We start from the raw sequence: 24,169 nt of genomic DNA on the forward strand, positions 1-24,169 counted from the left end.
AAAAGCCTCAAGAACGAAGCCTAAAAGAAGACGTGGCCGACAACGAGAAATAAAAACACTTAGGGTTTCTACAGATAGATTAAAAGCAAGAGGATAGGAAAGGACAAAATTATTCCCCTTGAAGATCGGAGTGTTCGACTTTGTATGGAGCCAGAAGAGAGGAGGAGATTTTAAATAGCTTTTTTTCATCAATATTCACTCAGAAATTGGCAGAGTGGTTTGCAAACATTTTCTTTCCACCCACACACCACCTTATAATCCCTTACTAATCACAGAGCACCAATGTCATAGGGAATACAAAGTGGTATGTGAGTGGAAAGAAAAAGGTTGAGAACCACTTCTATAAAGATTAAAGAGGAGGAGATGCTTACTGTCTTAAAGCAAGTTAGAGTGGATAAATTCCCAGGGCCTGACAAGATATTCTCTCGCTTCTTCTCCCTCCCTCCCTCCAACTTTCCTTTCCCCACTCCACTTCACGATGGTTTCTCCCTTTACCTCTCTCTCCACCTCTCGCACCTTTTGCCCTATACTCAATCACCTATGGGCTCTCCAATCTTCTTTCTCCCTTTATATATGTAATCTCACCTCTTCTATCTTAGCCCCTGATAAAGGGCTCAGTCCAAAAACGTTGACTGACCATTTCTACCCATGGATGCTAAACTCACCTGCTGAGTTCCTCAGGGAATTCTTGTCTGCTCAGGATTCCAGCATGTGTAAATTTTGTGTTTCTGTGCAATATGATGATTCATGGTCAGCATGAGGCCCTTTCATGCCGTGAAAATGCCTGACTGTAAAGGTAGAGATTCTCCGCCCTTATGTCAGGAGTCTTACCTCTATGAATGTGCTGTGGCCGGCGCCAAGGTGCCAACTTGCATCCCTCTCAGGGAACGATTATCAGTGGAGCCCTGCGCTTCACTGCCTCACATGAATGTAATGTCTCTGTAAGTTGCTGCCTAGGGCAGGTTGATGATGTCACGATGATACTCTCAGCCCGCGACCCTTCATGACCCCTCAGGTCAGGGTGGTTGGTGAGGTCCATCAGGACAGGGGCCATCAGGGCAGGAGTGGACATTAGGGGCCTTCAGGGCAGGGGGCCAGTGGGACCCATCAGGGCAGGGGTGACCATTGAGGGCCGTCGGGGCGGGGGTGACCATTGGGGGCCATCACGTTGGGGGGAGTGGATGATGGCAGGAGCCGTCAAGGTGGGAGTCCTCAGGGGGCAGCCAGTTTGGGCTGTGCCAGTCATGCTGGTTGCTCCAGTGTATCACCAGGCCGCTTTGGCCTTCGGAGCCACTCATCAGCAAAAATGTGGCAGAGCAATGGCCATTTTCATACCTATAATTCCTAGTGTAGCGAGAAGAATTCTGGAAACACAGAGTGGTTCCAGCTGCATGGATAGGCTTTGCTCTGCCGTGTATTTATGACAGACAGCGCCACGGCACCAGTCACCCTGTCTCCATCGGCTCCAGAGGCACTGCTCAACGTGAATGTGACGTAAGAGTAGCTGGCCTCCAGGCAGAGCTTGGCATGAAAGGGACTATGGACTCGATGATAAAGGGTCTTTTTCTGTATGTACCTCTCTATGAATCTATGATTTTGATCTTTGTAAGAATGTCATGGGATTTTATGTGCTAACTTGAGAAAATAAGATTTATGTCTCACCTGAAAGATATTATGAATTATTGTAGGAAATTTTGAATATGCTTAAATTATTTTTTTTTGCTCTCATTGTATTTCAGTCTTTATTTTTATCTTTATGTAACATTGATTTTAACCACTCAAATTAACACTTTATTCTTTCTGCTGTAATTTCTTTATTCTTTGATCTGATTGGAGAAGGAGAGACACTGCTCCTTCACGCTCTGGATACCCTTGTTCCCCCAGAAGAAGGTTATCACCTGAAATACCTAAAATAGTAAATGCCACTGGTTACAGCGGGAGGAACACTTAAATGCTCTGATGTGGCAAATACTTGCCAGTGGCAACTAGTGTTTGTAACATTGTCCTCTTACCCATTTTTCAGGATGGAAGGACTGCTTTGCACATTGCTGCGGCACACTCGAAAGAGGAAGTTGTTCGGCTGCTTCTGGCAAGGAAATGGGACCCTAATCTCCCTGGAGGGGTATAGACGTTCTACTTTTATTGCTTTTTTATCTAAAATTATTCAGCACCTTTTGAGAAAAGAATGATCCTACAGGTTGCATGCTCCTGTGTAGGGCTGGGTAAATGAAAATGATTGTTAAGTAATGTCCACTGGGTGAGGTGTGATCCAGGCTGAATTGTCTAATGACTGGCAAAATATATTGATGTTAAGGATAGGAGATTGCAAGAAGATCTGTCTGGATTAGGGTGATTTATAATACACCTTATGAAAATCTTCTCCCCAGTAAGGATTATCGAACCTCCTGAGCAACCAGTGCCTCTTGGAATCAAAGAAAATAGGTGCAGGAGTAGGCCATTCAGCCCTTTGAGCTTATGCAACCAATCAAAGTGATCATGGCTGATTGCACAACTTCAGGTCCTCATTCATGCTTTCTCTCAATAAATATTGATCCATTTAGCCACAAGGGCCACATTCCAAATATATCTGATAAACAGACTGTTGTGCTGCAGTGTTCCTGGCATGATCATCCTGCTTACCTTCAACCTGAAATGCCTCAGGCTCTGAGTTTGTATTCATCTTTTCCCCTGGTTCAGCTGCTATCTTCAGACTGTGATGCTATGGAACATACATTGAAAATGGTGAAGTCTCTATTCCAGAGTGACCCAGACCTATTTGGGGACCAGAATTTAATTTCCAGATGATCAGTGTTGTTTTCACATTTTGTTATCTTTTTTAAATTGATTTATAAACGTTCCAAGGACATACATGGTGAGTAGGTTAATTGGTCACATGGTGTATTTGGACAGGATGGGTCTGTGGACTGGAAGAGCCTGTTACTGTGCTGTATCCCTAAAATAAAAATAAAAAAATTTGAATATCGAGTCATTTCTGGTAAGGCCCATCTTTATAGCTTATTTCTAATTTCCCTAGAAAAGGTGAAGGTGGGCCATCTTCTTTGAACTCCTGCAGTCTTTCTGGTGAAAGAAATCACACAATGGTGTTGGGAGGAGACTTGATACTGATGAAGGAATATTTCCAAATATGGTCAATGTGCAGTTTGGAGGGGAAACATGTAAATGGTGGAGGTCCTATGAACCTCCTGCCCTTCTATATACTTGGTGTAGAGGTCACAGATTAGGTGGGACCGTCAGGGAAGCCTACGCAAGTACTTGCAGTGCATTTTATGAATGGTGCATATTCTAGTCATAGACATGCCAACCAATATTCCAAGCTAATACCATTTTTCTGCACTTGGTCCATATGCCTCCAAACCTGTCTTGTCCATAAATCTGTTCAATGTATTTTGAAAGCTCTTATTGTGCCCTCTTCTAGAGTTTCCTGTAGCAAATCATTCTAGATGTAATCCACCCTCTGTGTGTCAACATTTCTTCCCAGGTCCTTACTAAATCTTTCTTACCTTAACTTAAATCTATGCCCTCTACTTCTATGATCATCTACCATGAGGAAAAAAAAACTGACTATTCATTTTATTCATGTTCCTCCTGATTTTGTACACTCTATAAGATCGCCCTCAATTCCTTAAATCTAGGGAATAAAAATCTAAATTATTCAACCTCTCACTAACCCTAGGTAATCTCCTCTTCACCCCTTCCAATTCATTCATCTCCTTCCTAAGGCTGAGTGACCAGAATTGTGCACAGTACTCTGTGAGGTTTCACCAACATCCTGTACAGCTAAATGGATAGTGGTTGCCATTGGTTCGTATCTGCCACATCAGGGCATTTATTTAACTGCTCCTGTTACTGGGTAAATTTGCATTTGCCATTTTAGGTATTAGCCTTGCTCTGAAGGAACAAGGATCTCTGGGGTGTGAGGAGCAGAAAGACTAGAATAGAATAAAAGGTAAAAAGAGAGAAAGGAAATATAAAAGAAAAATAAATTGAGCACATTCAAAATCTGGGTGTAAATAAAAACCACTGTTTGTTCATAACACGTGTCAAGCCTTGAATTATCTTTGAACCCATCAAACCCATTCTGAACACAACTTCCCTGCCACACAGTTATGGGTGTAGAGTGACTAGAACAGTGGGCTAAATTAATAATGGTGTTGAAGGCTGAGCTGTAGTCGATGAAGAGCAACCATACGAATGAGTTGCTGCTATCGTGATCCAGAGCTGAATGGAGAACCAGTAATATTACGTCTGCTATGGAGTGATTATGCCGATAGGCATTGTTGTAGTTTCAGTCCATTACTTGGGTGCATGTTAATTCTGACTACCTCTCAAAGCATTTCATCTCAGTAGATGTGAGAGCTATTGGACAATAATCATTGAAGCAATTCACTCTGCTCTTTTTGGGGCACCAGGATGATTGATGCCCTTTTGAAGCAGGAGGGAATCTCTGACTACAGCAGTGAGAGGGGAATCTCCGACTACAGCAGTGAGAGGGGAATCTCCGACTACAGCAGTGAGAGGGGAATCTCTGACTACAGCAGTGAGAGGGGAATCTCTGACTACAGCAGTGAGAGGGGAATCTCCGACTACAGCAGTGAGAGGGGAATCTCTGACTACAGCAGTGAGAGGGGAATCTCCGACTACAGCAGTGAGAGGGGAATCTCTGACTACAGCAGTGAGAGGGGAATCTCTGACTACAGCAGTGAGAGGGGAATCTCCGACTACAGCAGTGAGAGGGGAATCTCTGACTACAGCAGTGAGAGGGGAATCTCCGACTACAGCAGTGAGAGGGGAATCTCTGACTACAGCAGTGAGAGGGGAATCTCTGACTACAGCAGTGAGAGGGGAATCTCCGACTACAGCAGTGAGAGGGGAATCTCCGACTACAGCAGTGAGAGGGGAATCTCCGACTACAGCAGTGAGAGGGGAATCTCCGACTACAGCAGTGAGAGGGGAATCTCCGACTACAGCAGTGAGAGGGGAATCTCTGACTACAGCAGTGAGAGGGGATTCTCTGACTACAGCAGTGAGAGGGGAATCTCTGACTACAGCAGTGAGAGATTGAAAATGGCTGTGAACACTCCAGTTAGTTGGTTGGCAGATTTTCAGTACCCTGCCAGATACGCCATCAGGACCTGATGCCATGTGAGGGTTAAATGATGTTTTCCAGTTTGACAGCATCTGCAGTTCTCTTATTTTCCAGGATTATCTTAATGAGCCCTTCTCATTGTCAAGGGACAAATTTTATCTGAGCTTAAAACAGTTAGTTTGGAGAGGTTGTTTCTATTGTATTAAAGTGCTGGGCCCTGGATTATTTTACAATGGTGAATGTCTTCTTATGAATGTTGCCATGGCAAAGGACTGCCCTGTGGATGACAGCAAACAATCCAGGCACTTCTCTGCATGCTTTTAAATTTAGCCCAAATCGCAAAGGCTTTAAGACTGAGGTTTCTTTGATGTAAGTTCTATGGAAAATAAAGCTTAAAATCTAGGAGGAATTGAACAAAAATGCTGAAGATTTTAATGCATTTTTTGTTAGTTTTCTTGTCACTCTAAAGCTGTCTCCCAACCTTATCAATAAGAGAACAGCAGTTGATAGTAAGAAAACACATGTCTGCAGATACTGTGGTTGACGTAAAAACACAATCTGGAGAAACTCAGCAGGTCAAACAGTGTATAAAGATAAAAATACACAACCCACGTTTTGGGCTTGAGCCCTTTATCAGGTATGGAAAAATGTCAGCAGGCATCTGAATAAAAAGATGAGGGGGAAGGGGTGGGGGAGGAGCATGGTTGCAAAGGCAGGAGGTATTAGGTAGAGAAGGGAGGGCAGGCACAGCAGCAAACAACAGGAGGAGGAATGGCTAGGTGAATAAGGGAAGGGGGTGGAAAGCTGAGGAAAAGAAGATAGGGGAATGGAAGGGAGGAGGAAAAGAGAGCAGGTTAGCAGGAAACCAGGATGTTGATGTAATGCCATCCAATTGGACATTGCCCAGATGGAAAATCAGGTGTTGTTCCTTCAATTTATGGGTGGTCTTGATAAGGTCAATGACAGACGTGAGTATGGGAAAGGGAGGAAGAACTGAAATGGTTGGGCACTGGGAGGTCCCTACAACTGGTGTGATCAGAGTGAAGGTGCTCAGTGAAGCGATCTCCCAGTCTCTCCAATGTAGAATGCCACAAAAGGGAAAACAAGATGCAGTAAGTAAATCCTGTGGATATACAAGAGAAGTTTTGCTTCCCTCAAAGGCCTGTTTGGGGCCCTGGAATGTGGTGAGGGAGGAAGTGTTGGTGCAAATGTGGCCACAGGGGAAGTTGCCAGGGGCAATTGAGTGTATGAGGGAGTGTCAGAGGGAGCGGTCCCTATGGAAGGCAGAGAGGGGAGGAGAGTGGAAGATGAGTCTGGTAGTGGGATCCGTTTAAGTGCCAGAAATTCTGGAGGATAATGTGTTGGATGCGGAGGCTGGTGGGTGATAGATAATGATTGTTGGTGTGTATGTGATCAGCTTTCATGGAAGGCTATAACAGTTTCCCACTGAGGTGGTATTTGTGTCCGCCAACTTGTAGATAGTCAGGCAAAGGTGCAATGGATATTTGAGGAATATGGACAAAATGAATAATTGCACACTCAGGTTGTATAAAGGTTTAATGGTGCACGACCAACAGAACGTGCAAGTTTAAGGGTGGTCATGGTTTGATGGTACGTGAGGCCAGCATGGGATTTAAATGATGGGCCACAGGGAGATCCCTGTCTAAATGAAGTGCTCTCCACTTGTATTGATTTGGACCCCTTTCCTGACCTTATTGATTTTCCAAGATGCGTCATCTTACACTTGTTGGGATTAAGTTACATCTTACAACAAAAAAAGGACGGGCATGATGGAAAGGAATACAAGGATGAAAATTTAAAATGTAGGTGAGGATGGAGTTCAGGAGCCAATGTAGTTCACTGACCAACAGGGCTGATGGGCAGAATGTGATGCACTATAAAATGTAATTCAATAGAATTTTCAACCTGATGTTTCTTGGGGTAGAGGAGTGATATGACATAGAGTAATGCAGATACTTGAGACATTTGATTGAGCCAGTATCAATCCCATTTGATTGATACTGGCTAATCTATACATTGTTCAATTTAGAGATATAGGAAGGTAACAGGCCCTACCTGCAAATGAAACCCCCCCACCCCCACCCACCACCACCACCCAAATAAACCTATCTTTGGAACATGGTTGGGAGGAAACCAGAACACCCAGAGGAAATCCACGTGGACATGGTAAGAATGTACAAAAAAAAAGACCTTGCAAAAAACCTCGAATTCAAACCCAGATCTTTGTACCGTTAATAGCATTGTGTTAATTTCAGTGCAAACAAGCCGCCTCTGATTAACGTTAATGTTTTACAAACAATTATCTATCTGAGATTTAAAATTAATAATGATCTTGGCCTGAACTGCCAGTTAAAATGGGATTTGAACTTTACCAGATATTATATATTTGTGAACCTCCCCAGGTTGAGATTTCAAGACTGGGGCTAAAGTAAGGGTGAAGATAGGAGGAACCACTCTTGTAATTCAGATTTTGGACACAGAGCAAAGGAGAATTCCAAGGTTCCATATAATCCATTTCATCTTGAGAGACTGTGATGAAAACCTTATTAAAACAATATGAGCAACTGGCCTTTGCGCAAAACGTGTGTTTTTACATGTCAAATGATTCATACTTAGTGGAAACCACATCATCATCAATAAATGCTCTCCATGTACACAAATGTCTGCTGATAAGGTCAATAAGGGCTCAAATTTCCCCCAGCCTAAATGCTGACAAGCCTGCTAAGTATTTCCAATCGCTGATTTTATTTTTGAATTCCAGCATCTGCGGTATCATATTTTTGGGGCTCAAGGTATTTGTTCACATGTAACAATTTTTGATGAAATTTATCTGTGAGTTGCTGTACAGTGTGAGATTTTCTAATCTTATTCAAAACATCATATATCACAGTAGACTTGTTTCAAGAGTTAAATATGTGTTGAAAATCGTTTAAAATTGCCCCGACCCATGTAGAGAAAGATAAACACACAAAGTATTGTCACATCTTGTTTTAAAGTCTCCAGCATTAATTCTTTTAATTCATTAAAAAATTACATTGTATTCAGATAGAGCTCTTCAATGGTAGATGTCATTTTTGTCATTCATTAAATCTGTGATCTTTGATCCACTTAGAACTTATCATCTGGAGCCTGTAGTTGGCAGCAAGTTATTTCCCTCTTTTCTTCTTGCATTTTTTGTTGGGTTTCAGCGTTGGATGTTGGATGATCTTCGGGGACACGTGCCTGATGCACTTTGATTTCTTGCCTCTCTTATTGTGCCACTGCCGACAGCTACTATAAGTTGTATAGGCCTTTGACTTAGTCATGGTTCTGTTTGTGTTCAAGACAGCTTTAAAGTGAAGATGATTCACTTTTATAAATATTTTCCGGTGTGTGATGCAAACAATGATCATCACCATTTTTGGATATTGTCTTGCCTTTTAAGGTGCTAATATCTATGCATATTATACTGTACTTCCTCTGGTGCAGGATTGTTGTTTTATGAAACTTTTAATATTGTACCGTTTTCAGGATATCAAAGAATGAATGTTACAATAATGTCATAGATATAACTTGGAAACAGGCCTTTGAGCCCATGAAGTCCACCCCAACCATCCATTTACACTAATCCTAAATTAATCCCTATTTTTAATTTACTCCACATTCTCACCAATTCCATTCCCCACGCACGCATGCACGCACGCACGCACCCTGATTCATCCCCTCATCTCTACACTACGGGCAATTAACCGATCAACTTACACGTCTTTGGGATTTGAAATGAAGCTAAAAGTCCTGGGTGAATCCTGTATTGTTACAGGAAGATCATGCAAACTCCACTGGAGGAAACCTGTGCAGTAAAAGAGAGAAAGTGCATATTCCACACAGACAGCACTTAAGACCAGGATCACACCTGAGTCACTCAGACTGCAGGGTAGCACTTCATCACTGTACCACCAACTTTTGACTTCATTTCAAATCCCAAAGACTTGTAGGTTGACCGGTTAATTGCCCGTAGTGTAGAGATGAGGGGATGAATCAGGGTGCACGCGTGTGTGTGTGTGTGTGTGTGTGTGTGTGTGTGGGGGGGGGGGGGGGTGGGGGAATGGAATTGGTGAGAATGTGGAGTAAATTAAAATTGATCACACTCTTGAACACGATCAATCATTTGCAAAAAAATCTGACCATATCTCCCCTCTAAATTCAAAACATAGTGGGGCGTAGGTTAATTGGGTGTAAATTGGATGGCATACACTCGTGGGCCTAAATGGCCTGTTACTGTACTGTCTAAATTTAAAAAAAAAATTAGATCTGGAGCTCTGGCTGCTGATGGTTTGGAATGGACTCTGAGTAGTTGCAGGGGCTGCGGAAGCACTGGAGGCCAATCCATGACACTCGTTGACTCCAGATGCTTCAGGCAATTTCTGCCGATGGCGAATCTGCCTGCCTTACGGCAGACGAAAACAAATTCTGTGTAATATTACACTGTCTTTATTGCTTGGCAATAAATTGAATTTTGAATCCTGAAGTCTGCTTAGACAATATAATTAAATTCTTTGATGATTTTGACTGCCAACTCCCATATGTGAAGCAACAAGTCAAACATTTATGATGTTAAGAAGTTTTCAAGAACAGCACCTTTTATTGTAGCTAAAACAGAAAAACTGAAATCTCAGTAAGTCAAATCCCATCTGTGAAAAGAGAAACCAGTTAACGTTCCTTGTCAGGGATGCATCATGAGAAGTGACCTGAAACGCTGACTGATTCTTTTTCTGAAGATGCTACTTGACCAGCTGAGTTCTTCCAGCATTTCTGATTTTGTTTTGAGTTCCACATCTGCAGCCTTATTTTTATACCACATCATTCAATGTAAAGAACTCCTTTGATATTTCTCAACCCTTGTTGGAAGACCGTTGAGGATCTGGTTGAGTTCTGGCTGGGTTTGTCTTTGTGGTTTGCAGTCAGTATTGAACTGATCTCCAGCCAGTCCAGGAAATGTTGTAGCCAGTTTCTTCCAAAAAGAGCTGGTTCCTGGGTATCCACAATGTAGAGAGATAGTGTGTTTGGTTGTTGTTGCTTGACTGTACATTTCCCAAACACTTTGATTTTACCTCCAGTAACAGATTTCAGTATTACTCCAGTTGTTTTCACCGGAAGGTGTGGTAGCAAACGTTGCTTTAAATGTAATGGCATTAGAGACACTGCAGCTCCTGTGTCAAGTTTCATTTGCAGAGGTTTGTTGTTTATTTTCAGTTGAATATAAATCTATTTTTTTTGGTTTATCCTTTGGATATGCAAGACTGCAGCTGTTGTTTTGTCCTCTTCAGAGTTGTTGCTATGGTCATTGTCAGGGTTGCTCTCTCTCCTTGCTAGCATTCTGACCTCGGCTGGGTAGTTAACATTTTGAGTCCAGCTGAGTTTTACTGTTTCTTTAATTAGACATTTCGCTTCGATACGACCTTTTCTCTTACAGTGGTGGCATTTGGAATTTTGGAAGAATCATTTTTATGGGCGATGTTGTACTTCTCACAACGGAAGCACTGTTGGCAGGAAAACCTCCTGACCAGCAGGTCTTGTTGGCCCACATCCAAATTTTTGTCTGCCATTTCCCAGCTGCAAGCAGTTCTATAAGCAATCTCGAAAATTACTTTGTCGTCTCTGGCCAGTAATTTTTGCTTTGCTTGGCAATCTGCCAACTCCATCACTAATCTGTCTCCAAGTGCTTTGGTCAGAAACTGCTCAAAGTGACAATGCTTGCACAGTTTACACAATGCTGTGAGGTATTCACTTACTGCCTTCTCTGGCATTTGTATTCTTTCATAGAATCGTTGCGTTCCGCAGGGTTGTGCATAGCTCAGTGTATGTCTCTGTGGCTGGGTCCTCTGGGGACAGTAAAGTTTTAAGGAGATCAAATGTTTTGCTGCCCATTACACTGAGGAATAGGGCATTTTTCGGTTTACTAGGCTTCAATCATATTATGGGCTATGCAGTAGCAGTTAAATCGTTCTACGTAATTACCATCTGCTTCATTGAATTCTCTGAAATTTCCCTCTGCTGTCTTGGAGCACTTTCACTTTGATCTTTTGGCGGGACTCGCGGAGCTCATTAGGTAGTCACCTTTTACCTTTATATTTTTGCTTCCTTCCCCTGGCTGGTGCATGGAGCACGTGTAGGTTTCATTTCAATCCTCGTGACCACTGTTGTCCAGGCACTTACACAATTAAGACAGAGACATGGTGCTTTTCTCATTCTTTAATATCAGACTAACATGGCTACTGATATACAAAGATATATATATATGGAGGAGTGACATCATGAAGTGGGTTTCATGATGGACAGCAGAGCGGGCTTATACACAACAATAATATACATCTTAACTTCCAGAATAGAAGGGAGCAAAAAATTTAACTGTAAAATATATTCACAGAGATGATTAGTACCTGTACCTGTCAGAATATCAAAATAAAAAAATGATAGACCTAATGCTGGATCAGCAAGTTTTTGACACTGAAGGAAAGTGCCCCTTCGGATGATTCAGAAGAATACTCACTCCAGATGTTGTTTCACCAAATCCATCTCGCAATGCAACAACTTTTTTGTCATCTTGTCCCCTTGCAATTAAGGCCAGCATACTATTTGGCTAACTGCATGTTTTATATGTGAAAAAAAGAGCAATTCTAGCAAAGTTGTATAGTTGTCTCTATCAGATGAACACATGGTGATTTCAATATACTGTAGATTCCTTTTACCCCCTCCATAAATCTTCGTCCGCGAAGCCAAGCCAAAGAAAAAAAGATCCTTTTAAGTACTGTACCATGCGGATGGTCTTTTATAGGCAAATAAATTCAAGGATGATGAAGCCTGTAAAGATAGACATACAGCATGGAAACAGGCCTTCTGGCCCATGAACCCATGCTGCCCAATTACACTTAATTGACCTAGAAACCCTGTACATTTTTGAAGGAGGAGAGGAAACCGGAGCACCTGGAAGAAATCCATGCAGACACTGGGAGATCATACAAACTCCTTACAGACTGCGTCGGTTTTGAACCCAAGGTGCTGGTGTTGTGCTAGCTGCTAGGCTAACCATGCCGCCCGTGAGGAGAATTGTGTTATCAGTACTTAAAAGAACATTCAACCTGAAGAAAATGGAATCATGACATCTGACTGCCTTCCAGACCACGTAATGATGGCACGGTTAGTGCAGCAGTTAGCAACTTGGGTTTGAATCCAGTGCTGTCTGTAATGAGTTTGTACATTCTACCCGTGACCTGCAAGGGCTTCCCCCAGGTCCTCAAAAAAAAGTACTAGGTTTGTAGGTTAATTGGTCTATTTGACTTGTCTTTTGCTTCTCTTTCTCGGACTGTTAGAGGCCCTTCAGGCAATTTCTGCTGATGGTGAATCTGTCTGCCTTCCAGCAGACAAAAGCAACTTCCTGACACTTTTTATAACATGACAGTAAATTGAATCTTATTTGGGGAGGGGGTAAACAGGCTCATGGAATGGAATGTGCTATATCGCCGCACATGCACCCAACTGATCAATCAGTACCTACATGAGCACTAACACAGCTGATTGAATCTTGGTCTGCTAGCATTGCTAGTCAGGCCTTTTTTCAGCACTGGTCCTATTCAGAGCTTGGACCTGTTTTATCTTTGGAGGAGGAGGAGGAAGACAATGAAAAAGTAAGAATTTATGAAGAATTGGAGGAAGAAGTAGAGGGAGTGGAAGAAGAACAAACTCATGGTATGCAAGATACAAAGTTTAAATGCCCTGAAGTTAAGTTTCAAAGTGAGGAATTTAAAGCTTTGAAAACTTTAATTGTGAGTCAAGTAGGGAATTTGGTTAAACGTATGGATTCAGTTTGGCTCTTCTAAAAAAGATTCTAAAATTCAATTTCAATATTTGAAAGATGAAATAAAAATTATTAAGCAAGAAGTGGCAAAATATGCTGAAACTGTGAAGAAAATTGATATTCAAGACAATTGAGATGATGAACAATGTAAGGATTCAGTTAATAAAATGGAAGATTCTTTTGTGGCTTGCGAGGTACAAAACTTTTACAAAAAATTGATGTACTGGAGAATTATAGTCGCAGAAATAATGTTAAGATTGTTGGACTACCTGAAGATTTTGAAGACTAATTTTCTCTCACTCAATTCTCTCTTCTCTCTCTCTGAGAAAACTTCTTCATACAGCCAACTGCACTCATCAGACTGCGGCACTGGACCTAATCTTCTGAGTTTGTTCATCTGTTGCTTTCCAAAACAAGAATCCCATTACTCCACAGCATGTCCAATTAACACCTACTTGTGAAGTCCTTATAGGCATACTTCAAAGTTTTTGCAAAGGCACCCAGAGCCTGGGCTGTCTGGCTTGAGCAGAGCTCTAGCATTTTAAATGAAATCCATTTTGAAGTGTTTGTATGTGACCTACATAAAAAACCTGCCACAATTTATCTCCTGCAAAACATATACAATATAATATAATCTTATGCTATTAATAGGAATTAAATATTAGGTTACTTATAAACCTCAGGAAAACATATTTTAAAAGATTTTTTATTTTAAGTTGTATACATCTCACCCCGATAATGATGAAAGTACGATTCATAAATTTTTGTCAGATTAATTTACCTACTTTAAAATTGCCAAGATCAAAGAGATTTAGATGCACCATTCACAGTGAGGGAAATTATTCTATGAATAATCAAATTTTAAGGATGGAGTCAAATGGGAATAAAAATAGAATGTTTTGAAGCAGGTTAATTTATTACTTTTCAACAAATAAAGGAAAATATCTTTGTCCTTATCAAGTTAAAGTTTTTTTGATAAGTGTAATTGAGAACTTTGGGCCATCACACCCCAAAACACCGTGGGAGTCAGAATGTAATATGTTAACACCAATGCATTATTCGGTACACTATGCCTATTAGATCAAGAAAAATGCAGTGAAACAGCAAAATTATTTTCCAAGTCTCAAGTACTTGTTTTTTATTCAATATCAAGTGATACTCTTTTCTTAAGTAGCAACATGACCTTCAGACAGGCAGTCTCAAGGGCAATCTATGCTGCTTAAGCGATTCATTAAGACGTCTGTTGTTCTTTACTTTCAAATTATCAATTTCATCTCGTGGTCTACTGCGGCGTTTTGGATTCACACACTTCCGTACTTTTCTCCTGTAAGTAGTATAGCGGTGTCTGCGATTAACCCGCCTTGCTCTTCTTCGACACCTTGCTCTACGCAGTCGCCTGCCATATCGTCTACGTGGACGACTGCGTCTGGTCAGATATCTTGACTTGTTCATGACTCCGATTTCGAAACTGGCTCGTAACCTGTCTCACCAATTTGAGATTTTCAATTGAATGGTTGCTCCTAGTGACAGCTTTTAATGCTTGCAGCCACCATTGTTGAATGATGTAATCTTACCATGTAGGGTATGAATAGCCATGTTTGGTATGCATTTTGACTTAAACCAGTAGCACCTTATAAGGCAGCTTGAACACATTGACACTCATCATTGTCGTACCACTTACATTGGTGAGTTTGGACAATGCACAATGGATTTGATTGTGTTGCTAAATGTGTTCATGCCATAATTGGTCAATGGAAAAGTAGATGCAATTCAAGCAAAAATTGGTGGGCAAGTACTAAATGCTCTCTGGACTGCCCTGGCTCCATAGAAGGTGCCAATAATGCACTACAACTTTGATCCATCCTTCCCTCTGTTGAAGATGTATCTCTTCAGAGGTTCCACATCTGTCAACGTGACCCAAGAAAATACAAACCATAGTCATTGATGTTACAATCAGACATGCCCAGACAAATATTGCTTCACTTCCAAATAATGGCTACTTAGACAGTACATTACAGTAAAATCTCCATTCTTCAGCAATCAAACTGGCAAAAAAATGACAGAAAATAGAGTAAAAAAAAAAACCCAAAAGTTTAGTCTCAAGCATTTGGCTTCTAGTAATCCCTACAGGTGCCAGATACCAGGGTTTTTTTTTTCTCTGTACTAACCCGACATTAGACCTACATTCATAATTAAGATATAATTTGTCCAATATACATAATTGTATAGAAAGTTTACAGGGAAGGAGAAAGATTTAGAATGTAGAAGAAATCAGTTGGACAAAAAAAGTAGTGAACAGGACTTGGTTCAAAGAAGTGTGAAGTGTTCTGTTTGGGAGGTCGAACAGCAAAATAACAGACATTAAATGGGAGGATATTGAGACATTGAGGAATAGATGATTTTGGGACAAAATGCCCAGAGCTCACTTAAAACTAACAGAACATTGATAAGGTGGTTAAAAAGGCATGTGAGATGCTTTGGTTTTATATGAGAGATGTGATGATGGTTATCAAATTACCAGGCTTAACAATCCAGACAGAATGCATTCAAATACCACCATGAATCTGTAAATAATTCATTCAGTTAATAATTTTCAAAAATTAGTTATAGTAATGAGCTACTGAGTTATAAAATCCCATCTAGTTCATGAGAAGATATCTGCCAGCTCTATTCTATCCTATTGTTACAAGTCCAGAGGACCCCAAAACCCAGCAGCAATAGATATGCACCATGACAAAGGGTTACTTAAACAAAAGTTGCTTTTAATTATCTTTGAACATGAAAATAGAATCAAACTTTAACTTATCTCTATTGACTCACTTAACCCCCTTCTAATGCTAAGCGCATGTGCGTGTAATGTGTGTGTAAGTTCAGCAAAGTTCTTTGGTTCACAGTCCAATCTCACTGGTTGTAGGCAATTCTTGTACTGTGCATAGAAGTTAACATTAATAAAGTTCATCAGGCTTTGGTGCTTACCACTGAGAAGGGTTCTTGTTGGTCTTCAGAAAGAGAGTTTTTCTTGCTTCAGGTCACCACAGAGTTCCTTTCTGTTTCTTCTATTCCAAGGGAAACACCAGACAGCAGTTCTCTCTTTTGACCAGGCCAACTTCCAAAGCTTGCCAGCTTGTCCCTCTGGAACTGATGTCTGCCTCTCACTCTCGCTCTCTCTCGCTATCTCTCGCTCTCTCACACCCCCTCCTCTCTCAGAGCAAAGTCTGCTTTTTTCTCTGCCTCTGCCTGCAAAGATCACAAGTTCTGTTTTCCAGGCAAAGCTGCTACTGCTTGTTGTTACATTTGTTGCCGTTTTGCAAACAAAAGTCCATCATGACTCTGAGCACTTTACATGTAACGGCATTAGGGACATCTCTGACCCTGTGTCTAATTCCATCTTCAGGGGGTATCCATTTATTGTTGCATTTCCTCCATTTATTCCTCCAATGAGTATTATCTCAGGAGCTGAAATTTCAGGAGCTTGAAGGTCAGCCATTGGGCTGTTATCATCTTTGTTGCTAGGTTGCCTCTCTCTGTTTATTTGCAGGCCACCTGCACTTTAAAAACTTTGATATGTCCCGTTTTGCAAGGCTGCATTTAGAATTTTTGAAGAAACAGTTTTCTGGTTGGTGGTTGTATTTCCCACAATGGAAGCATTGTTGGCGGGAAGACATCTGCCATTTTAGAGCTGCAGGCAGCCCTGTACACAATCTATAATGTAATGTCTTCATCCATCGCTTAATAATTTTTGCTTGCTTGATGATTTGCCAGCCCCATCACTAATCTGTCTCGCAGTGCTTGACTTAGAAACTGCTTGAAATGAGTGCTCTGCCAGTTTGCACAGCGATGCCAGGCATTTATTTACCGTTTCTCCTGGTCCTTGTTTCCTTTCGTAGAATCGTTGCCTTTCTGCCATTATTGGCGGTTTGGGGCTTAAATGGTTCCTTAGAGCTGTGCATAATTTGTCCCATGATACCCCGGGACAGCAAGGACTTAAGGAGGTTGAATGTTTTGCTGAGAAAGAGGGCACGCTTGCGGTTTACTGGACCTTCCACAATATTGTGGGCTATGCAGTAGTAGTTAAACCATTCTAAATAGTTATCCCAACTTTTTTCTACTTCATTGAATTCCCCAAACTTTCCATCCGACATCTTGGCCCGCTTTCACCTTGATCTGTTGGCGGAAATTTGTTGGGGTTGTTAGATAGTTGTTTTCTACCTTTCTTCTGTTGTTTTCTTTCTTATGGTTGGTGCATGGAGGGTGTGTAGGTTCGTTTCATTCCTCGTCACCTCTGTTGTGTATGCACTCACACAATTAAGACTTGGAGACGTGATGCTTTCTCACCCTTTACTTCTAATAGACTAACATGGCTACTGACACAAGGTTTTATATATATATATATATATATATATATGGAAAGGTGACATGGGTGTCAAGATGTCCAGCAGAGGACGGGCTTTTACCCAAACATACATTATCCCTCATCCTCAGGATCTATCTCGTAAACCCTCTCCTAGACCCTCTCCAACTCCAGCATATCCTTAAACGTAGGGCTAAAAACTGCTCATAATACTTCAAATGTGATCTGACCTGCATCATTTAAATCCTCAGCATTATATTCTTATTTTATATTTTAATCCCTCAAAGTGAATGCATTGCATTTGCCTTTCTTAAAACTGACTCAACTTGCAAGTTAACTTTTCAAGAATCCTGCACTTGGACTCCCAAGTTCTTTATATCTCTCCCTCCTGAATTCTCTCCCCATTTAGAAAATAGTCATGGATTACCATACACTTCCCTAATCTGTATTTCATTGATCATAAATTCTTACTTTCTTTTAAATGTAATTTTAAATATATTATTTACAGCACAGTAGAAGCCAATTCTGGCCATTTTTAACCTGTGCCATCTAATTTCACCCAAATTAACCTACCACCCCATAACGATTTTGAAAGCTGAAAGGAAGGCAGAGCTTTCAGAGGAAACCCACACAAACATGGGGAAAATGTGCAATCTCCTTACAGACAGTGCCAGATTCAAAGCCAGATCACTGGTATTGTAATGTCATTGCCCTAACCATTACCTAATCATACTATCAGTCTGATAAAGTCCAAAATTAGCTCCTGCTTCCATTTCTAAAGAAGACCTTTACATCACACTTTTACCAAAGCCAAATGCTGAACGCTGAGATTTATAATACACATGATAAATTTTGATGAAAGAACAGGTGGGAGGTTTAGTAAGTTTGCAGAAATAGAACATTTCAGCATAGCTCAGGCTTTTTGACCCACGATGTTGTGCCAATTATAGAAAGATTGGTGGAATTGTGGACAGTGTTTTGTAGAGCTGTCAAAGAATACAGCAACATATACCATAGATCTGTTATGGAAAAAAAATGGCAGATGAAGTTAAATCCAGACAGGTATAAGTTGTTGAACTTCGGAAGGTCAAATGTAAGGAGATTAGAAATTCTAAATGGGAGGGCTCTTCAAAGTAGGCAGTGGGATTTGGGGGTCCAGGTCCATAGCTAATTGAACATGACCATTCATGCAAATAGCTTGCCTTCAATGGATGGGGCATTGAATATGCAAGCCAGAAAGTCATGTTACAGCTGTATCAAACTTTGGTAATGCTGCACATGGAATCTTGTGCGCAATTCCCATTGCCCCTTTTCAGGAAGGATGTGGAGGCTTTGGGTATTGTGCAAAAGAGGTTGACCAAGATGTTGCCCACAACCTGTGTGAGACTGTTGATCACATGTTGCCAACAGATTGTAGCCTATGTTTGACCTTTCGCTGCTGAGTCCCTCACTGGTCCACCATCCTGAAGGGCCGTCTTCTATGCTTCTGCTTCTCAACTGGTTTGTTCCCCCCATTTATGGTGCCCTGCGCCAGTCTGCTTCTCCCCCCTTGTGGTATGCAAACCAGCACAAGCACCACCATCTTGGGCATAGATCTTTGAGGTTGCAGGATTTTAAAAATACCATTGGCTCTTTTAACAGACGGAAAAGCCTGTACGGAATCATTGACTTTAGGATTGATAACTATCAATAACTAACAGTGCTTTTTATTCCAATAAGACAGAATGTGCACTCATGTTTCTGGCCCGATTCCGGGATTTGTACTGGGGGACGGACTTGGGTGTAACTGCCTTTATTAGGGAATTTCAAGGAGAAGAGTTACAGGGTTAGTCAGCAAGGAAGCTTGGCAGCCATACACAAGGAGACAGTACAAATGGAACAAACACCATTACTGTGGTATCAATACATTCACCCCTTTTTTTAAAAGAAAGTCCAGCGGGGTGGTGTGGGTTCAGTGTCCATCACAGGTTCAGCTGGTCAGGTAGTCTTTTCTGTCTCTAGGATCGCTGTAGTGCCAGCTCTGGCTCAGCTGCCGGTTCCTGACAATGTGATGCGTGTCAGCAGTTTGTGTGTCTGGTGACTGGGGTGGGGGTCGAGGTAGGATGCCCTGATATGCAGTGGTTGATCGTGGTGGTTGGGCTCACTCGGTGGTCAGTTGCTGCCTCGGTATCTCCTGCGCACACCAGGTCCCGATGGAGACAGTGTCCTCAAGCCCATCTGGGTATGCCACGTAGGGGGTTGGTGTGGAGGAGATGGACCTTCTTGACCAATGGGTCAGTCTTATTAGCATTATCCATGCCTCTGGAACAGAACTGGTTCTGGGGACATCAACTAAGATGGGAATGTGGTCCTCAACATGGACTTCCTGGGGAAGAAAACATTTGTTCATGTGGCGTGGTGTTGGTGGCTGTACACAGGAGGGATTTAATTGCATGAAGCGTCTTGAGGATAACCTCTTGCCAATGGGAAAAGGACAAGCCTTTTGATTTCAGAGCTAGGAGGTCTGCCTTCCAAACTGTGGTGTTCTCCCTTTCCACCTGGCCATTCACCCAAGGGTTTTAATTGGTGGTTCTTATAGTGGTGATGCCCTCTGCCAACAGGTACTGATGCAACTCGTCACTCATGAAGGAGGACCCCTGGTCGCTGTGGATTTAGCTCACGTACCCGAATAGGGAAAAGATGTTGCACAGTGCCTTTATGACTGTGGCCATGGTCAAGTCCGGGCAGGGAATGGCAAATGGGAACCAGGAGTACTCATCAATGACATGGGGAAAGAACACATTTTGGTTCGAGGAGGGCAGGGGATCCTTGAAATCCATGCTCAGGCATTTAAAGGGAGAGATAACTTTGATCAAGTGTGACTTGTTGGGCTGGTAAAAGCGTGATTTGCACTCAGCATAGACCCAGCAGTTTCTGGTTAGCATCCTAACATCGTCATTGAAGTAGGGAAAGTTTTGAAGCTTCAACAATGGAGGAAGGCCAGATCATGGGACCATGGAGGGTACGGGAGAAAAACACCACGGGTCTGCCCCTTGGTGAAGGGAGACAGCTCAGGCAAAGTCGGAGGCATCACTCTTCACCTGGATTGGGGTGGATTCATCCACGTTATGCATTGTGGCCTTGACGATGTCTCATTTGATGCATATGAAGGCCACCCGAGCCTCTGGTGATATGGGGAAGGAGGTGGCTTTCACCGGGGTTCAGGCCTTGTCTGCGTAGTTGGGAACCCACTGAGCATAATCTGAAAAGAACCCCAGGCACCTTTTCAGGGCCTTTCGGCTGTGGGGAAGTGAGAGTTTCAACAGGGGATGCATGCAGTCGGGATTGGGATGGCCAGACGTGATGTGCAAAACACACATTTCTTTTTATTAAAGGTATGGTTGAGTGCCTTGGCTGTTTGGAGGAATTTTTCAGTTCGTGTCATGGCCTCAGATGGTCACTTGTCCAAATAGGGAAACATGGCCTTGAGCCCGTGCTGGTCCACCATTCAGTCCATTTCCCTCTGAAAAATGAAGACTCCATTGGTGACTCTGAAGGGGGCCTGGAGGAAATGGTAGAGGTGGCCTTCTCCCTCGAACATGGTGTACTAGCAGTCCTCTGGGTGTATAGGGAGCTGGTGGTCTGCCGACCACCATGAGGAGTTTTCCCCGTTCTTGACCACCATGACCTGTGCTCTCCAGGAGATAATAATAGGTTCAATGATCCCCTCAGCCAGAAGCCGTTTCACCTCTGACTTAATGAATTCACCTGTGCTGTATTGCCTGCTCTTAGTAGCAATAGGCTTACAGTCAGGGGTGAGATTATTGAACAGGGGCAGGGGAGATATCTGGAGAGTGGACAGCCTGCAGTTTGGGTGTGATGGGCATATCGCTGCCTGCTGCTTGGATATGTGCAGAGGAGAGGGTGGGTGGTTTAAAAACTGGTGGTTGTGGACCATGAGGGGAGGATGGGGCCCATTAAACTTCTTAGCGACACTCTTGAGATGGCACAATACAAGTCCAACCCCAGTATCACGGGTGCGCAGAGCTGCATACAAGCAGTTTAAAGTTTTTATACTTTGTGTTACCTATTGTCAGTGTCGCTATGAAGTAGCCACAGATCTCTGCCGAGTGGGATTTGAAGGCCATAGAGATCTTGCAACTCACTGGGGTCACCTTGAGGGAATAATTCTGCATGGTATCAGGGTGCATAAAACTCTCTGTGCTCTCGCTATCAAACAGAGAGTTTGTTAAGCGACCATTTATTTCCACATGTATCATTGAATGTGCAAGCTGGTGAGGGCTATCCTGGTTGAGTGTGATCAATGCCAGTACTAGGTCATTGTCCGAGTCACTGTCCCATCCAGACCTGTTAGGTGGCGCCCACGATCTGGACCGGTAAGATGGTGGCCTCCAAGGCATGCATGCTGTGCTGTTCCCTGGGGGCGGAGAAATGATGCTGGCCAAGATGGCAGCTGCCCCCACTGCCCACATGCGCCACTTCTAGGGAAAGGAGAAGGTCTGGATTTACAAACTTCTGCATCGTGTCCCTTCCTCCTACATCCTGAACATACTGCTTCCTTAGCTGGGCAGTACTACCAGGGATGCTTCTGTTGGCCATAGAAGTAACATTTCGGTGCTCAGAGGCGGCGGAGGCTGAAGTGAAGTCAGGGCACCCCGCGTGGCGGTAGCCTGTGTCCCAAAATGGCAACACCCACATCCCCCACGAGGTGGCTGCATTGTCAGAGTAGAATGAGTTTGTGTTATGGAGGGCTGCATCCTGCATTTTAGATACCTTGAAGGCCCACTGCAAGGTCAGTTCATCCTGTTCCAGCAGCCACTGGCGAATGTAGTCTGATCCTGCTACACAGGTGTCCCAGACAAGCTTGTCTGTATAGACATCTGCAGTAACATCCCTGCAGTTGCAGGCTTGCCCAAATTCATGCAGGACCTGAAAGTATTCTTTGAGGGACTCACCAGGTTGCTGTTTGTGAGTGGCCAGGAGATGTCTCATGTAGACCTCATTCGTCCTTGGCCTGTACTGCTTTTGGAGTTTGTTCATTGCCTCTTTGTACGTAGTGTAGCCCCTGATCACTGTGTAGGCGAGATTGGGTGACAGGCACAAATGATTGATAGCCAAAGGTGGGTGAAGATGCAGGTAGCTGGTAACCAAAGGCTACCAGTGCTGAAATCGGTAAAGAAGGTGAGAATAGTGGTAACAGGAATCTTCAGGGAGAGGTTGTAGCTGCAGTAATTTACCCAGTATACACACAATTTAAATAATACATTCATTTTTTTTTCAGCACATAATCCCTTTATTCCATACAGGCACAATGCTGAATTCTTCATCCTACCAATCACCACAATCACCTTATCATTGGTCTCCGCCTCATGGGTGATCTTGACACTCTCACTCTCCTCCTCTTCCTGCATCTGAGACCCATCACTGTGTAACATGAACTAATCCGCGCATGCATGCTATTAAACCTGTGTGTTACCTCGAATACGTCATCAGCCGGCACTGCCAGGAGCCATGCAAGGAGGCAACTGATAGTATAGGTCCCTCTACGTAATGGTCTGTTGGGCTGATAGTCCGGCCCAGTCTCATACCAAACTGAAACACAGGTGATGTATACTCGACTTGCAGGGGTGCGACTGTTCGTCTGACACTGGGACCAAAGCAGAACATGGACCATCGATATACTCTGGCTTCTCCTGTTGATGGACACCGTGTCAACTCTCCCATTTCTTTGAATCACAGAAGTCTTCAGGTGGCATTTTAAGACTTCAAAAGGCCTGTTGTAAATGGGCTAAAGTGGTTTGCGAACAGCATCATGCTAAAGGAGCGCCATGCTTACAACATTGTATATCATTCAGCACGTACATGCAGGTATAAGTCTGAGCAATCTCGTGCTTTCCTGAAGATGGTTGACATAACTCGGCAGATCATAGAGCGTAGTCTCTGGACTCATTCACAAACTCACCAGGCAAAGTTAGTGTGGTCGCATATTCCATCTCTGCTGCTTGACATCCAGTACGCACGCCAAGGAGAACCATGGGCAAACGTTCGCTCCACATAGATGCATCCCCACCTGCCGTCAACAGTGCTTTCATTTGGCGATGGAAACACTCAATGAGGCCATTGGACTGCAGACGGTAAGCTGTAGTCTGAATACAAGTAATGCCAAAAGATCAGTGAGAGCTCGGAACAATGCCGACGAACTGAGACCTTTGGTCCATCGTAATAGTGCCTGGAACACCGAAATATGGAACCCAATGAAAACACTTCCAATTGGTTCTAGAAATGTTAGTGAGAAGAATGGCCTCCTGCCACCTGGTAACCCGGTCTTCATACGTGAGCAGTTAAGTATATCCTCCAGATGCCGGTAGCAGGCCTAAGAAGTCCAGGTGGACGTGATGGAAATGAGAATCCAGAACAACAGGAGAATTAAGAGCGTTGACACGGCGAGCAGGTCCTTGCCCACATCCAACATCCAGTTTAACGTGAGGCCAGATAAAACATTCTGTAATCAGTTTGATCAATGCTCTTCTACCAGGATGAGATGTATTACAAAGAGCCTCAAAAATCTCCTGCTTCATTGCCACCAGCACAAAAGACCTAGGTCTTCCTGTGGAAAAATTGCAGACCAAAGTTTCACCCAATTCATCCATAGTCACATCTTCTAGATGGAGACCTGTGTTGATCTGGTGATACTGGATTAGATTGGGTTTAGTGTTCTGTGCACGAGTCATGGCAGTGAAATCGATGGCAGTAGTTGTATGGAAAGCATTAATGTCACATCTGAATAAGGCGTTGACCACGGAATTCACATTCCCTCGGATGTGCCATATCGCCAAGGAAAACTGTAAGATGAAAA

The 24,169-nt window shown here is 42.8% G+C and overlaps 2 protein-coding genes across 26 annotated transcripts in view; one reads left to right on the plus strand and one right to left on the minus strand.

The window, feature by feature from the left end:
• LOC138755755 (uncharacterized) overlaps nucleotides 1-24,169 on the minus strand; it is a 157,721-nt gene that overhangs the window by 127,415 nt on the left and 6,137 nt on the right. For 6 of the 22 annotated variants that reach the window (XR_011352543.1, XR_011352539.1, XR_011352532.1 and 3 more), the window contains exon 2: nucleotides 2,641-2,719. The exons of 6 other annotated variants lie outside the window; for them this stretch is intronic. Coding sequence is in view for 4 of the 16 variants with exons in the window: in XM_069922304.1 (XP_069778405.1) it covers nucleotides 2,641-2,719 (79 nt within the window). In the remaining 12 variants the exon portion in view is untranslated. Of the gene's footprint in view, nucleotides 1-1,809; nucleotides 1,908-2,640; nucleotides 2,773-2,869; nucleotides 2,954-13,231; nucleotides 13,360-14,071; nucleotides 14,867-15,938; nucleotides 16,848-21,537; nucleotides 22,386-22,483; nucleotides 24,156-24,169 lie in introns of those variants that run through there. 10 more of the 22 variants (XR_011352542.1, XM_069922303.1, XM_069922302.1 and 7 more) reach the window with 8 other exon arrangements.
• The window catches only part of trpn1 (transient receptor potential cation channel, subfamily N, member 1), a 269,947-nt gene that overhangs the window by 53,405 nt on the left and 192,373 nt on the right, over nucleotides 1-24,169 (plus strand). For 3 of the 4 annotated variants that reach the window (XM_069922285.1, XM_069922291.1, XM_069922289.1), the window contains exon 2: nucleotides 2,024-2,122. The gene's annotated coding sequence lies outside the window, so the exon portion shown is untranslated. Of the gene's footprint in view, nucleotides 1-2,023; nucleotides 2,123-14,591; nucleotides 14,648-24,169 lie in introns of those variants that run through there. The other variant, XM_069922277.1, reaches the window with a different exon arrangement.

The sequence above is a fragment of the Narcine bancroftii genome, chromosome 2, assembly GCF_036971445.1.
Source record: "Narcine bancroftii isolate sNarBan1 chromosome 2, sNarBan1.hap1, whole genome shotgun sequence".
Lineage (NCBI taxonomy): Eukaryota > Metazoa > Chordata > Chondrichthyes > Torpediniformes > Narcinidae > Narcine > Narcine bancroftii.